This window comes from Acipenser ruthenus, chromosome 7 (assembly GCF_902713425.1).
Source record: "Acipenser ruthenus chromosome 7, fAciRut3.2 maternal haplotype, whole genome shotgun sequence".
NCBI lineage: Eukaryota > Metazoa > Chordata > Actinopteri > Acipenseriformes > Acipenseridae > Acipenser > Acipenser ruthenus.
The window spans coordinates 4,807,868-4,825,089 of record NC_081195.1 but is presented as its reverse complement, the minus strand read 5'-3'; the positions used below and the strand labels follow the sequence as shown (position 1 = coordinate 4,825,089).

Here is a 17,222-nt window from a genome sequence, read left to right as displayed (position 1 = left end):
ATGTATATACACACACACATAGCCCTAGATTTGGCTTTGTTTCGGATGTGATTGAGAAAAGTGCCGAACCTTCCTTTTGTTTGCATTTAGCAAAAAGAAAATCCATGTGAAAGGCCTGGCTGCCTGTTATTAACCGCTGGGGCGAGTCTGGAATGTTAATCAGACAGATGGTAAGCGAGCCAGCATTGTGAGGAGAGGGGGGAGCTCAGAGCCATTTACTCACAAGCTGGAACAGAACACATATATACTGTATATAAAATCGCTAATTCGGTGTGCAGACGGAAGAATTCGAAAAACGAAGCAATATTGTAGCCGATATATCGCGTAATATTCATTTTACATACACAAAATAATCAGAGTTGTTGTGTTATATTTACTAATTCTCTGATACTGAAATCGGTGTTGTTCCCTAACCGACCGGCATGTCTTACCAAGGAAAGAAGAACATTCCTCGGATAACGGTAAGAAGCCATTGAAAACACAGTGACAGCCATGATTTAGGGATTTAATACAGAGATGTGTTACCCTTTATTCTTGATCAAGATATCCTTATACCAGATTAAAGATAGACAAATATGAGTGTCGTATAAAGATTGCCCTCAATAATCTTATGTAATTGCTAATTTACAGTAAGCAAGTCTTTGTTGTACTGAATACTTTATACGAAAACGCGGAATGGTGGGATGTGATTAATTCAATAGCATGTGAACTTTAAACAACCATCGATTCTTAAACATGCTACCATTAATATGCAAATAAATACCCATGTACGATTCGTTTATATTTTGTATCCCCAAAGCTATAATTAAATAAGGACGGTAATATTGTGTAGCTATTCGCTATAATACAACATTTTAAAATGAAATACATATTATAGTTCACCGTGGAATATTGTTGTAATACTGCATAAAACACATATCAATTTTTTATATATCGTAAAACGCTGTCGGGGATGAGCTAAACTGGTATTAAAACCTGATTTGTATAATGTCATTTAAGTTGAAAGTAACAAGGTTAAATGTAGGTTACTTGATCTTCAGTAATTTAACAAATGCGCAATTGCATGTTTTTTTTTTCGTTCAATTGATGTGTAGTTAACCGTTTGCTTAAAAAATAAAAATAAAGGGAAAGGGAAGAAAAATAGATCCCACATTATATTTTCATGTTTAGATGGGCTGCATGATAGGCGAAAGAAGGTGTGTCCTTTACCAAAGACCTTTTTCTGCAGAATAAAAGACAGCCATTGGATTGCAAATATATATCAGAGTCTTTAAACCAGGAAAGCAGGGTGTGTGTCTGCTCTGTGTGTCAATGTGCTTTCATGCAGAGTCTGCCCATCTCCCTAATGGATTGTTGTTAACATCACAAAACAGAACCTTCTCACTTCCTCCCAATTTGGCACAGTTGGCAGTCTGATTTTAAAGAGATTGAATGCCAAGATCTAAGAAAAGAGGGATCAAACATGTCAATAATTTAATAGTTAAATGCACCAAACATTGTTATTCTCTGACATTTTACAGTATTGTTTCTCCAGGTAAAACAAAACATGGACTATGGTAACAATTGTACAAGGTTTGTTCTTCATTTCAAATAAATGTGGGCACAGAACATCATTGTTTCTCTTCTCCTTGCCATTGTTTGTGTCAGATTTGCTTTATATGTGCTGGTATATGTGGACACTTCAAATCAGTGCCATCATCCCCAGTAAGATCCCTCAGAAAATGAAACGTCTCCAGTTTGTGTTACTAGCTGTCTGGGAGGGCACTGTGCACAGTGACTGAAGTGTCTCAGAATCAGAGGCAAGTCTCTTTCGTTGAGTTGGTTTTGTGACATCCTGGATGGGTGTCATTTTGAATTACATTGTACTTTCTGAATAGTCCTTGGTAGTAATAGGCCCTTTAAACATGCCCACACTGCTAAACTGGTTTCAAATGAAGTATATTTAACTGACCAAAATAACAGTGGATCTTGAATCATTAAAATGGGCTCATCCTGACATTTTGCATACTTTTACAGATGCACGAAAGAGACTCCACAATACTGTGTTGCCAACAGTAGTTATATGACTCTTGGTCCGAACTTCAAGTCATTTTGTATTTTATCTAGAGTGACCGGCTGATTATCAAGGGTGGGAAGATAGTCAACGATGACCAGTCTTTTTATGCAGATATATACATAGAAGATGGTATAATAAAGTAAGTATTCATCGGCAATATAATGTCTTCCATGCTTCCTATAGAACCATACAAACCATGTCTTGAAAGAAAAAAAAAATCCCTGATATTTCTGCAAGAATGTCACTGTGAGAAGCCATCTCTTTTTTCAGTGTTGTCCTTGTCAGTAAGTCAATTTGACCACAGAAACTGACTGAAACTTTTGTTTATATGAGAGGTTGAAACCTCCAAAATCATTTTGCTTTTCAGCTGGTCTGGATTCAAGCTCTAGCCTCTAGAATGAATACATACATAACCATATTTGAGGCTAGGGTTAGGGTTAGGGCAGCTAGTGGCCTAAACCAACCCACAGAACAAATGAACTGGCTTCTGTTTTATACCATGTGACCAGGTCTAATTGACAATCTAATTTAGAACCTGGCCAAACTTGAATTCAAAATCCATACAACTTTATTTACAAAAACAAACACATACACAATATATACAATTTGACATGTGCAGGGCCTCAGCTCTGCCGTATGTCAATAAACTGCATACAAATAAACAGATATCAGAATTGTGTTGCTCTAAATTAACAAAAATAGTGAGCCAAAGCAACTGAAGAATGAATGTATTTGATTTTCAGACAAATAGGAGAAAACCTTATTGTTCCTGGAGGGGTGAAGACAATCGATGCCTATGGTCACTTGGTGATCCCAGGTGGAATAGATGTCAACACCTGTCTTCACATGCCGTACCTGGGAATGACCCCAGCCGACGGCTTCTACCACGGAACAAAGGCAGCGCTGGCAGGGGGAACCACCATGATCAGTATGTAATAAATGATCAGGAAAACAAATTCTGTGCTGCAATGTAGACTGAAATCCCCATAGCAAGTATTTCTTAGAGAGAGGATAAGGGGGATTTTTGACCAGTTCATTCAAGCTGATAAAAAGGCTTTAGGAAGACATGTCTATTATTGTTAAATCACTTTATAATGGGTCTCCCTGGGCTGTTAGGTAGTTTTTATTAAAGAACTGCTAAATAGGCCACAGTCTGTATTTTATTCCACAAACAACAAAAGTATTTATTTTTTTTAAATGTCATTGATCAAGACCCTATCAAAGTACAGTTACTCATGTTCAATGTTACAAATAGGATTCCTTGGTCTTTGCTTGCTACAATACATTTTGTATTTAAGCATTAATAATCACCACAGTGAGCTGTACCTGATAGGTAATTCATCACTTCAGCAGATACTGTTCCCAAGCAGAAGGCATGAGGATACAGGGCATCTACTTTACCAAAGGATAATGACGACAGCTCCAGAATAAAAGACTGCTTGTTAGTTTAATGATCTCCAATATTGTCTTTATTTCTAAAATCTTGCCTTGTTATACCGATAATGTATATCCAATAGTTTTACTGTGGGCACATCATTTATATTGTATTTGAAGACATTTAAGGTGGATAGATCTTGAGGTGTAGCATTGTGTTTACAAGCTGCCGTGCCTCCATTCACAGCGGTGGGGGAATGAAAGACTTGTTTAACAATTAGCCAGGGTAGAGGGGAAACGCTTTCATAACTGCATTGCATTGACCTATACTGGAATATAACCAGGACATCTGCTATTCTTAGAAAGAGTGCCATGGAATATCCAAGACCTCAGCTTAATGTCTTACCCAGCAAATGGCGCCTATCACTGCACAGTGGTCCCTAATAGCAGATGGGACATTGACTGAGCCCTGACCTAGAAGGAAGAGCACTCCCAATGGGCCAGCCCACCAGCAACGCTGCCTGCTGCACTTCATATTTATTGGCAGTCACCCATTGTAGGTCACACATAATTGAGTTGCTTCTGAAAGTTGATAAGATCAAACCCCAGGGTGGTATAGCTGCAGGCCGTATAGAAAAGCATTCTGAAATATAATAAACATATCCTTATGGGACAGTGCACCATTAAATGTAATACTACATTGTGTACTGCGGCTGAGGCTGTACTGAATGTGTTCCTGTTCCTGCAGTTGACCATGTCCTCCCAGAGCCTGGAACAAGTCTCCTTGTCGCTTATGATCAGTGGAGAGAGCTGGCTGATAGCAAGTCCTGCTGTGATTATTCTCTGCATGTGGATATCACGCGCTGGCATGAAAGCCTCACAGAAGAACTTGAAGCTTTAATCAAGGACAAAGGTAAGCTAGATTGGTACGCACTGCTGTCTTCTGAAATGTAAATATAAGCAGTATTATATTTCTTACAGTATATAGATTAAGAATTATGTTGAGGAAAAAAAAATCTTAATTCAATTGAAAATGTTATGTTTTGGAAACAAAATAAAATTTGGAAAAAATAAACTAGGATCAATTCAATTGATTTGGACTCTGACAGATCTACATACAGCCTTTATAAGCTGTAGCCATTTTGCTAATATTTAAAAGACCCGCCACTGTTTAAAGATCAATTCATTACAGACAAAACAAAAATGCTGATTTCAATCATACTATATAATAGCTGCCACTGGTGACTGATCATATTTTTAGGAGCAAAGACTCAGCAGTAATGGATGCTTAATAAACATGGAATAATAGAAGGCTAAAGTACGCGGTTGGCATGTTTCAGGGTTTCTTCTTGTTGAATAAGTTCCTTGGATATCAGACAAGCTATTATTATAGGAATTACTGGACAGGAAATGGGCTCTGAATGTAAATGACTGGCTTTCTGTAAATTCATTTTTTTTGTTTGTTTGTTTGTTTGTTTTTGTACTGATAAAAAGTTCTGAGAGGAGAAAAATAACCACACAACTAGGATTATTCTGGTTTGAAATCTAATTTTAAAAATGCTAGATATTTCTCCAAGCTTGGGATATGGATTTAAAACATTGCCCATTTAAATAGTGTGGAACAATGTGATTAACCTTGGAGAGCTGTGTTTTCCACAATGATTTAAAGTCATTTGGTGTTTTAGTTGTTTTTTTTTTTTTTTACTTGGATTGCCTTCTGCATGCTTAAATCTCTCTTTGCTGATTGAGCATGATGACTTGAAGAGACTGACTCTTACACAGCCCCAAGGGTTATTTGCATAAAGCCCATTCTAATTAATTCACAAAGATAGCAAAGAACCCCCATCCTACCATACAGCATTGCAGCCTGCTAGTGGTTTCCAGGCATCAATCCAGCATGGTTTTGCATTAAATATTAAATATCAATATAGGAAACAGAAAACAGCAGAGTTGCCATTTCTTAGTACACTTACACATACACCATTTTGTGTAAAATAGCATAGAGAATGCATTCCACTTCAACGTATAGACTTATGTGTGTTTGGATTCATGGTCTTGTTCTATCTTTGTTATTTAACAGGTGTCAATTCCTTTCTTGTGTTCATGGCCTACAAAGACAAATACCAGTGCACTGATTCCCAGGTACAAGGAACTCTGCTTTGAGCATTGTGTACACTTTATAGAATAGCCACTGAGCTGTATATGTGAATAAAGCATTCTATTTTGTTTCCTACAAACAGATGTACGAGATATTTGGAATTATCAGAGACTTGGGGGCCATTGCTCAAGTACATGCAGAAAATGGGGACATCATTGAGGAGGTGTGTTTCAGCTTTTCCTTAAAATGATCTTTCTGATTTTAAGTTGTATTTATTTCAGTTTTATGACTCTTGCTGAGAGATGTGACCAATGCAAAGTTTCACATGCCAGCAGAACTCCACAGCAGACTTGTGTATAAAAAGCTTGGAGCTGTGGAGGAAAGTAAAGTAATTGAGGTGTAAAATGTGACAGTTGTTAGTGAGCCCTTGGAGCCTCAGGGGAGGGTGACAAGGTACAGTGCTGTCCTTTCATAAGTTGTAGCCAGGACCCATAGTTAAGATGCCATGCTATATGTGTCCTATAACACAAATGGTAGCATGATGACAGTATGCCTTATATGCTGTCTGTAGTAGAAAGGGCCACATTATATGGAGGGATACAAACATTAGAAGACATGAAGATTAAGTATAGATGCCCTGCCAGTTGATTCTTTACACACTGGTTGATCTTAATAGATGCAAATGTAATTGACCAGTTTGTGTTGTATCGTTTTTAAACCCTTCTCTCAACAGATTTAACAGGCCTTGCATTGAGGTGAATGTAATGTTTTATTACCTGCACGGTTTTCAATCAGCTGATTAAAACTTCCATCACATTATAAACCAGCTGCAAAGACCTTACGCATGCCTGTGGTTTGAAAGGATACTTTTTTATTTTTATTTTTAAGAGCCTCTGATTCGATCACATTTCTTTTGTGTTCCTCCAGGAGCAGAAGCGATTGCTCGAGTCTGGAATTACAGGTCCTGAAGGGCATGTTCTCAGTCGACCAGAGGAGGTAGGGGCTCCAGTATACAGCTGAAAGGAAAGCAGTTAAGGATGTACAGGAGGACATGTACAGTATTTTACTCAAGAGAACATTGCTCTTATGTGTGCCCTGGTGTTTTCTTCTCTAGGTCGAGACTGAAGCTGTGTACCGTGCAATAACCATCGCTAAGCAAGCCAACTGTCCACTGTATGTCACAAAAGTTATGAGCAAAGGTGCTGCAGATATCATTGCCCAGGCCAAAAGGAAAGGTATAATAGCTGAGTCAAATGTGTTCTGGGTTATTTATTATTTGTTTCATGTGAGTTAAGGTCTGTGTTTCCATTTATTAAAGCAGGAGATAACAATTCAGTTATTTTTGTTTCTGGGTGAGTGCTTTATATTTTTAGACTAAAGCAAAAAGGAATGCAGCACGTAAAGTATCAGGTCTTCACCATCAATTAAAGTGTTATACTTGAGCATAGATTTGTTAAGAACAAAGAATTCCATTTAAAACACACTTCTGCTTTCACTGATGCTATGCCTACAAACAGAAGATATATTGTCTTCTCAATTGCAGTATACTGTATAATACATGGTAATACATTCCTATTCTCTTTTTTCAATGGTTTCTCAGGCATGGTTGTTTATGGAGAACCAATCTCAGCTAGTCTTGGTACTGATGGATCCCACTACTGGAGCAAGAACTGGGCGAAAGCTGCTGCCTTCGTCACATCCCCTCCGCTGAGCCAAGACACCACGACTCCAGACTACCTCAACTCACTGCTGTCCTGGTCAGTATTTCTTATCAACTGTCATTGAGAAATAACTACCTACTTTATATCTATGTCATGTTTCTATAACTTCCCTATAGTTGTTCGTATTTGTTAGTATGCGTTAGCTTTTGTAACATTCCCTGGTAAAGCACCTGTCTTAACAAGTTCAGCTTTCCCTCAATTTCCCTTATTTATTGGATTGATTAAACTACTGTAGAATCAATTTTCCCCAAAATTCTGGGAATTATGTAATTTAGCACATGTATAGTAAAGAAGGTTTTTCATCTGCAGTAAGGTGGTGAACACAGAATAGATGCCTCCCATTACGGGGTCTTTACTTGAGCAAGTACAAGTACTGTACAGGGAATACTTTTTGGTAATAAATATATTTTTATTACAGGTTCCATTACATAGTGTACAGAATGAAATATTGACCTGTATTGTATTCCTCTTTCTTTTCAATAGTGGAGATCTTCAAGTAACTGGTAGCGCCCACTGCACATTTTCAACAGCCCAGAAAGCAGTTGGCAAAGATAACTTCACACTCATTCCTGAGGGGACCAATGGGATTGAAGAAAGGATGTCGATAATCTGGGACAGATCTGTGGTATGCTATTTAATCAGCAATACCCAACCCACATTTGCACTGCAATCACTGTATGCCATATTGAATGTGCATTGTATTTATTTTGTTCACTAGTTAAGTAAAAAAATGCTTATTTCTCATGTGTTTTACTTGTAGATTATGTGGATATAACCTGGGGTGCATTGGGATATACTGTATCTGGTACTCCTCCTGGAGTTGAGGTCATCAGTAGGTTACCAGGCATTACAGATTTTTGTTTTTATGATACAACATAAGAAAAATGACAAAACCAGTATAACCAATGTTATAGGCTGGGTGAGTTACAGGCAAACCTTTACAGGTATATGCCTTACTTAAACACCACTGGTAACAGTATGACTACAAAGTATAATTACACAGGGACTGGTAAGTGAGGTTAAATTGGTGACTACTTTGGCAAGTGTGTGTACAGTACATGCATTATACAACAGACTTGATGACAGCTGCACTCAACTAATTTCTGCTCCATTTCTAAGACAACGGGGAAGATGGATGAAAATGAGTTTGTAGCGGTAACGAGTACCAACGCTGCCAAGATCTTTAACCTGTACCCCCGGAAAGGGCGGATCGCAGTCGGCTCAGACGCTGACCTGGTCATCTGGAATCCCAAAGAAACGAAGATCATCTCAGCAAAAACACATAACTTGGTACACTGTTTGCTTTTTATATTTTTTCATTCATGAACTCTGCCTAATGCACCCTCACAAAATCTGCTGCCTGATTGGTCAAATGAAGGATTTTGGATTTTATATCTATATAAAAAGAAGTTGTCTTCTTCTTTCCAGGCAATTGAATACAATATCTTTGAGGGGATGGAGTGCCTTGGGGCTCCAGTGGTTGTAATGAGTCAAGGCAAAATCATCTTGGAAGATGGGAAACTCCGTGTCACAGAAGGGTCTGGACGCTTTATCCCTAGAAAGACCTTCCCAGACTTTGTTTACAAAAGAATAAAAGCAAGGAACAGGGTAAGAGGCTCTTGACGGGAATCTTTGATATTTGACACTTCTCACTCTGAAGATTATTAGACTGTGGGGCCAAAGCTAGATGATTTGAGATGTTTTTATAAAGGTTCTTGTTTTATGTCAACTGTTGAAATCCCTGTAGACACAGCAATATAAATAGATCTCTGTCCTATATTTACTTTTTGAATCTGCTAGCATGCAGTACCACTGCTGGATAACTGTAAGTTGTCTCTACCTGTAATAATGTATTGCGCTCTGACCAGTCACATGGTTACCAAAATTGGTCAGTCTATACTGCCAGACCTACCCACATGTAAATGGTCATTTCATTCCTGAAACCCAGTTGCTGAGTTATCACATGCTGAATGAAGTGTTAGAAGAAAATGCCACAGAAAAAAAACACCCAGCAAATTGTAATTGACCAAGGAGAATACAGGCTTGTCTGATATTTTAACGACTCCTAGATGATAAATGCTTGTCATCTTTTGCAGTACAAAGGCTAAAGTTGCACAATTGTATAAATCTTATGCTTTTTTGTTTTCCTTTGAAAGATGGCTGACATCCGCGGTGTACCAAGAGGCCTTTATGACGGACCAGTCCATGACGTCACTACGGCAACTAAAGCCGTGGCATCCACTCCGTCATGCAGAGGGTCATCCTGCCCTGGCAAGGCACAGATGGCTCCCCTGCGGAACCTGCATCAGTCTGGATTTACTTTATCTGGTATTCATATTTTACATGGATAATTCATTTGTGATTGTATTTGTGAATTTATTATGTGAAGTTGTGTAATGGATTTTTGGAAGATCTGTCCACTCTGCAACAACACTGAGGGACATTTTTGTGATAAATAAACCTGGTAACGTTGTAAGTATTGGAAGTTGTGTTTTTTAGGTAGTGCCCTCTCTTCTATCAGGCTCCCATTACATAGCAGTTTCAACCATTCCAGGTTTTACTTTATTTAAGGTCAGGTCCAGATAGACTCTGTGAAACCTGGAATGGAACAAACTGATATGCAATAGGGGTCTAATTTCCAACCCTGCTCCAGTAGTACATGAAACAAGATACAAGGAGCTTTAAATGTTTACCCGAGTGTAGATAACTAGATGTTCTTTAAAGCTGCTTGACCACACTGCAACAATACATGTAACAGTTAAGGTACCAGGAATGAAATAAGTATTTATTACAATTGTTCCACAGTAGTTCCTTAGATGTCTCGTGTTTATCTGTAGAATGTGTCTAACCACACTGTACTTTACTTTCTCAAAAGTAGCAACATCTAACTCTCAGCAAAACCCCAAAGGCAGTAAAGGAGGTAAGCGTGGACTGAAATGTGTAAACTTAGATAGATTCTAGAACAGAGCCTCAATCTCCTTCTAACTAACCAGTGCATACATGGACAACCAACACAACTAGGAGAAATAGTCCTGGTCCAGCTGCTCCTCTCTTTCAAGCTACTGTCCATGAAAGTAGATTTTAAAATAATTTAAAAGTAATGAAACTGAAACCAGAATCGACACAACCTACAAAACTCTAAGCAAGTCTTTCAAATGAATTGTAAGCGGTGACAACATTACCTAATCCTTGTCTATTGTAGCTTATCTATTAGAACTTACAAAAATGCACCCCCCCTATAGAGTGTGTGTATATGTCTTACATGCAAATTGCACATTTGCAATTTATTAAATGCCCAGCACAAACATGTAGACAAAACAATCAAATAATAGCAAAACAGTGGTTTATAAAACAAGCCGGCTGCTGTTCTTCCACAGCTGAGGTTTAACAAAGAGTCACTGACCACTGAATAGAACTCAGTGATGTTAAGCAAGGATCTTTAAACATTGGACTACACATATTTTCTATTTCAAAATGCACCAACGCAATCTGTCATTGGAGGTGAAAATTATATTTTGATCTTGGCAATACAATATATTCATACATATGTATTTGCAGGGTATGTGTTCATTCAGCTTTAAAGAACATAGCTGTAATGAAATTATGTTCAACTCATTATGTTATTGCTAAACGATGTGTGTTGCAGGAAATCAGATGGACGACCATATTCCCAGACGTACTACACAGCGGATTGTTGCTCCCCCTGGAGGAAGATCTAATATTACCTCGCTGTCATGAAATTTGACATTCGTTTCTTCAGACTAACCACTCGTACAGTATTTTGGCTAGTCATTTCAAGTATGAAAACACTCACAAAAAACATTTTGTGAGTATTATCCAGGAAAAGCAAAAAGACGCTCACACCCCCCCCCCCCCCCCCCCCACCACTTCTTCTGCTTGCTCGTAGAATACTCATATCAACTGCGAGAATCATCCAGGCAAACATTCATTTTTATATAACGTTGTAGCCTATAACCCCAAGCTGTGATTGTGAATGGCCAATTCATTCTTCTTCCATGAAAGTGTGCATCCGGCAGTAGTTTTTTTTTGCAATTGTATAACAGCATGCATGTAGAAAGAACTCCTCATAGTTACAGTATATAAAATATTACAGTTCTTGTTATAAATATTCCGGTATGCTCTAATGCTAACTTTATTCATATGCATAGATTTCAGAATACAATTAGATGCAAAGCTAAACTACAATAACTTTCATGTACTCCACTTACTGTGTTGTTTGTTAACAGATGTGTATCCTCTGCTGTAAAAGACTAACGTGCTAATTTAATTCACTTCTGGCCGGGAATTCATCATTTTAGGAAAATGTAAATACATGTAATAATCAGATAAAAATGTAAAGCATTTCTTGTTTTATTTTGGTTAGATTAATACATTATCAAAAATGATTTACAATAATCAGTTGGGATTAATGCATTATTTTCCTAGCTAAAATGTCCCTTGGGGCAGAATTAAATCAAAATGATAGCGTCACTATAGCAACATGTTTTTTAATGGCCATAGTAGTGCTATGATTTGTATTTCATCCAGGCCAAACTTAATCTAATGGTTTAAAAGTATTAGATTCAAGCTTTAACTGCTCATCAGAAAAACAGTTGTCAGTATGTTTGTATCTGTCCATGAGTCACACCATGCACCATATGATATTAGTGGTAAAAAAAAAAAAAAATGTATGTCCCATGTCATATTACCGTAATGTCTCCCTGTTTACATTGTGATTGTACAGTAGGTTGTCATTACGTTCCCCATGTGGAGCTTCTTGGATGGTAGACATGTCTAGATTTTAGAACCAGCCCTTGCTCCTGGCTGCAAAGTGCATTATCACAAGGAAAACGAACCCCCTTTGTTTTGTGGGCATTATGTTTGGATATTCTTTTTAAAACAATTTTTTTAAATTGGTGCTGTCAAAAACCATACAGTCAATGCATTGAAAGACTGTCGTTTGGAACATTATTTGTCGTTTTAAATGTCAATGGTTCTTGTTCTTCTACCTTTATAAATTTGATATTTGTACTTTGCAACTTCCTACTAAAGTAACAGTTTTTAAAACCAACATACCACTACTAAGTTTCCTTGTTTTCTTTCAAAAGCTGTATTTTACAAACATATTTACCTTTTAAACTAGGATCCTAATGGGTTGGTGTTTACTGGTATGACAAAAACGAATGCCTCCATGTACTTGAACTATTCATCTACCTCTATCAATCTCTCTGTCACTCTGTTTATCTCATGTGACCATTTCATTTGCAGTTACATGTAAACCATCAATTAAAGGCTTTAAAAATAACTGCCAATACTTGCAATTCATAGTTTTGTATTCTTTACACTGTTTACCTTTTTAGTTGGAGAACAACATCCTAATTGAAAAGTGTACCATAGCAAATTTGCACAGTGGTTTTGCAGTTTACCTTACTTAAGCTGCCCATTTTCCATCGTATACCATAATGGACCCATGTTTTGTTTTATCATTCTTCTACTTCTTTGTGCTTTACCATTCTTTACTTCATTATGCTTTCTATCTTGTTTTCATGACTTGTAATAGTTTTTAACCAGATGTCATCGGCAGGGGGCAGATCCGCAACAGCAATGCATGTTACACATGCAGTAACTATGTAAAAGGGGTAAAAATAAATGGGCATCAGGGGTTCCCGAGCAGCTCACCTGGTAGAAGCACAGCCTCGTGGTGTGCATGGGGTTCCCGAGCGGCTCACCTGGTAGAAGCACAGCCTCGTGGTGTGCATGGGGTTCCCGAGCGGCTCACCTGGTAGAAGCACAGCCTCGTGGTGTGCATGGGGTTCCCGAGCGGCTCACCTGGTAGAAGCACAGCCTCGTGGTGTGCATGGGGTTCCCGAGCGGCCCACCTGGTAGAAGCACAGCCTCGTGGTGTGCATGGGGTCCCCGAGCAGCTCACCTGGTAGGCACAGCCGCATACTGCGCAGGGTGAGTCATACAGCGCAGGTTCATGTCCTGGCTGTGCGAAGTAGGCCGGTCTTCTCTGGGGACTCCGAAGGGAGTTTAGGATGATAAAACTGGCAGGGACTGTTTCTCCTCATTGTTCTACAATGAACCCTGCTGGTCAGGTGCCCAGTAAGCTCAGCACCTACTAACCTGCACATTTTTGAGATGTGAATGTCCAGGAGCAGAATCTTGTATAGTGTGGATGCTGTATGAGCAAATAGCACAGTGAAATTAATTCACGAAATGGGTTTTGGGTAGGTTTTGCACATCAGGGTTAGGGTTAGGGTTATGGAATTAGGGACAAGAAATAAAAGACAATTTTCCCACCGAACCAGATACAGTATCCATATTAAAATGGCAGATGTTTCAAGAACCAGGGAGTATACAGAACAGAAAAGGATCAGCTATTTCAGAAAAGAACATAACGATCAAAACAGTTCTCTACTAGGCGACATGCAGCTACAGACTATGATCATTGTCTCATGCACTTCAATTTGAGACCAGGGCAGATAAAGGTTCAAGTTGTGCATTATAGGTTCTGGCCAGTAGAATAATATCAGGTAGTGAAGTTTAAGAGGGATGAGGAGAAGGAGAAACAATACAGAAGCTGACACTGTATTAATGATACAAGCCAAGGTCACCAGGACCATTTCTACACAGAGGCTGGAAGGAGGGGTACATCTACCGGCATATGTCAATAGTCCAAATGTTAATATCTAGGAATTAACTTCACCAGAACACAGAAGAACATCTCACCACACCAAAAGGATAACAAAGAAAGAAATTGAATATCTACCCGAGTGAAGAATACCGAATCTAAAAATGTCACAACATGTTTAGCAGGAGACAAAAGATGTCGTGTTAATTGGTAAGGTTTGTGTATTAGGCTTAGGGTTAGGGTTAAGTGTCTGAAAATGAAAGGCAATTCTCCATGAACCAGATAGAGTACCGCTAAACACAGAACATCATAAATGTTTTGAAATGGGACCCAATTTATTAACCTTTAAATGTACACTTTAAAAGTGAATCCACCTTCAGTATACTATATATTATTACCACCCCACACCCATTCTCCCGATCCCTGGAAACACACCCCCAGGAGCTGAAAGTATATACAACAAAAAGGAGGACAAATACAGGAGAGACAGATAAAATAAATAAATAAATAAATAAATAAATAAAAAACAAAGAATACAAAATGAAAAAAATGTTATAGCAACCATTTACAGCACGGAGCACACCTAGGAAATTCTGTTATAGACAGTACTACACAATATATCAGTGTTCTCACATAAAGTCTGATATAGAAAATAACCCCCTTACAGCATAATATACTGTATTATAGCGTTTACAATGTGTCAGATCAATGTAGGGAAGTGTAAAGTGCAGTCTATAAAGAGAGAGAAACAGATAATGATGCAACCAGTAAGGTTACCGCCCTATAATACTGACCAGCAAATAATCATGCCAGCAAGTGCTGAATTCACATTTTAAATGTCTGCTTAAAAAAAAAAAAAAAGACTACCATCTTGTTGTTGTCTTGAACATAGCAACAATAATATTACAATTCACGTTGACGTACCACAAAAGAAAGATATATAGCATCATCTAGTGGCAAAAAAGTAATAATTATTAAGAAAATATATAGGCAGTGTGGAGGGATTTGGGACTAGTGCTTTCAAAATGCTCCTGCTGTGTTTGACACACAGTCACTTTATAAAACTACTGTAAAACATCCTTACTGGTAATATCATAATGCTGCATTGTATTGTACTGACAGGTTACAGGGTCCAGACCTCATTATGTAGTACAGTATATTCCTAGGAAGCCTTTATTGACTAATGAAACATGAAACTAAAAATGAGTCTGGTCCATACTTATTAGTCCAATTAAGTAATTTAAGGTACAGTTGGAACAAAAACCAGGAGGGACACCGGCCCTCCAGGGCTAGGATTGGAGACCCCTGCATTAAATAATTAGTCAAATGAGCTGGGCTTGACCTTCCAAACGTACTGGTACAGGGCATGTTCATGGTCTAATGTGCTTTGCAGCACAAACAGGAGTTGAGAGTAAGTACAGGAGGCATGGCATCTAGTTGTACTATGCCACTCAGAAAATCGACTGGAAGGATGTGTGATGTCCATAGCAATTGAAAACTCAATAGTGCTGAATTTAAAAAGAAAAAGACTTCCAGACAAAATGTTTGTCATTGTATTTTAGTTTCTTTCATGTTGGCATGACAATGAATTTTATTGTGGGCTGAGCTGTAGTACAGTACGTACTGTTTTACTGGGTGGAAGGGTGAACTGCAAAGGGTAGATAAAAGTGCAGACTATTTGTTTCATGAAAAACAAAAATGGCAATGTGCATAACATGTAAAAGTGTGTTCTTTGTGTCACATTGTAGTCTTAAAAAAGTAACAAAACATTTAAAATAATTTGAATAATGTAATGTATTTTTGAGCCTGCATCATGTAATAACAGAGAAATGAATTACTACCACATCTGTGCACAGTAAAACTGATGACGTCATTTGATGTCTTTTATAACTTATAAATATTGTATCAAGCTAGAGCCTGGCAAAGACGCAGTGGAGTAATCGTGTTGTTGTTTCTGTTTGAACTCATTACTGCATATATAAGAATAAGATAACTCTTATTCGTATAAGAACTCCTACTTTCAGGCAAGAATATAGATAGGAGGGTGCGAGTAGTTTTTAGGAATCACTGTATATAATGGATGCTCCGATGGTATCATAACAACAACAATTGTGTGAATGCAAACAATTTTGTTCAAAGAGGCATTGCAAATGAACTAACTGGGAACACTGTGATTTCCCAATGCCTGCTTTTTACTAGCAGAGATAAAACAAAACTGATTTTAATGAGGCCCTTTGAACAATCTACTTCCATTCTGCTTTGTTGTGTGCAATGCCCAGAAGATTGCCATGGGACATGAAATGGAAATGCCCAAGCTGGTGGTGAAGCAGGTTTCCTAAGATGCACCCTTGCAGTATTTAGAGCTCCGAAAAGCTAATCAAAGGGATCAAGGACCAGTTAAAGTACACTATATTTTCCTTCATTAAATAAGTGACGAGGATGAATCAACGTGGCTATCTCATCACAAAGAGCCTGTAATTAAAGCCTGCAAACTAATCAAGTGCCATTATGTAAGGATATCAAACAAGCGCAATTAACCACATACTCAAATCATGTTTCAGCAGCAGACTGTGCTTTCTGTTCCAAAGCACATTAGTGACGCCAAAATAATTTGAGTTTGAGGATCTCAAAAACAATAATGCAATCTATAATTTGTTATAAATGATGCTCTTCACTTTATTAAACTATACATATAAAAATACATACATATATATATATATATATATATATATATATATATATATATATATATATATATATATATATATATATATAAATAACGGTCTATAGCAATATGGACTCTTGACCAGAGGGTCGTGGGTTCAATCCCTGGTGGGGACACTGCTGCTGTACCCTTGAGCAAGGTACTTTACCTAGATTGCTCCAGTAAAAACCCAACTGTATAAATGGGTAATTGTATGTAAAAATAATGTGATATCTGGTAGAAATTGTAAGTCGCCCTGGATAAGGGCGTCTGCTAAGAAATAAATAATAATAATAATAATAATAATAATAATAATAATAATAATAATAATATGTAACTAAGGCATATATAAGAAACCTTATAATTACTTCCCAACATGACATGGACTTGTAATTGTATTGTAATTCAGATATCCCTTGTTAACCATATTCAAAATATCTCATAACACATGCATAGCTGTTTTATAAATGGATTAATACACTAAAGTATGACCAGTTTCTTTGTGTTGCTCAGTTCTTTTAGTTTGACATCTGATGAGTGTTTAAAGTGATTCTATCCACATTTTTCTTTTCCATTTTCCAGTCCCTTTTCCAGTCTGTTGCAATTTATACAAGAAAATACCACACCACAATAAA

General features: G+C 37.7%; 1 protein-coding gene across 3 annotated transcripts; it reads left to right on the top strand.

Moving 5' to 3' along the window:
* Positions 1–170: 170 nt before the first annotated feature.
* LOC117415238 (dihydropyrimidinase-related protein 4) lies at positions 171–11,945 on the top strand. Of its 3 annotated transcripts, none has more exons than XM_034921864.2 (15): positions 171–461; positions 2,107–2,195; positions 2,800–2,984; positions 4,179–4,343; positions 5,511–5,572; positions 5,671–5,751; positions 6,456–6,524; positions 6,643–6,763; positions 7,129–7,285; positions 7,733–7,874; positions 8,369–8,539; positions 8,678–8,857; positions 9,406–9,577; positions 10,125–10,169; positions 10,896–11,945. In XM_034921864.2, the coding sequence occupies exons 1-15, from the start codon at positions 423–425 to the stop codon at positions 10,985–10,987; spliced, it is 1,770 nt and encodes a 589-aa protein (XP_034777755.1). In that variant the 5' UTR covers positions 171–422; the 3' UTR covers positions 10,988–11,945. The 3 variants fall into 3 exon arrangements, with proteins under 3 accessions (XP_034777755.1, XP_058882157.1, XP_033881187.1); XM_059026174.1 differs by having other exon boundaries at positions 2,017–2,195; XM_034025296.3 differs by lacking the exon at positions 10,125–10,169 and having other exon boundaries at positions 172–461.
* The last annotated feature ends 5,277 nt before the right edge of the window (positions 11,946–17,222 follow it).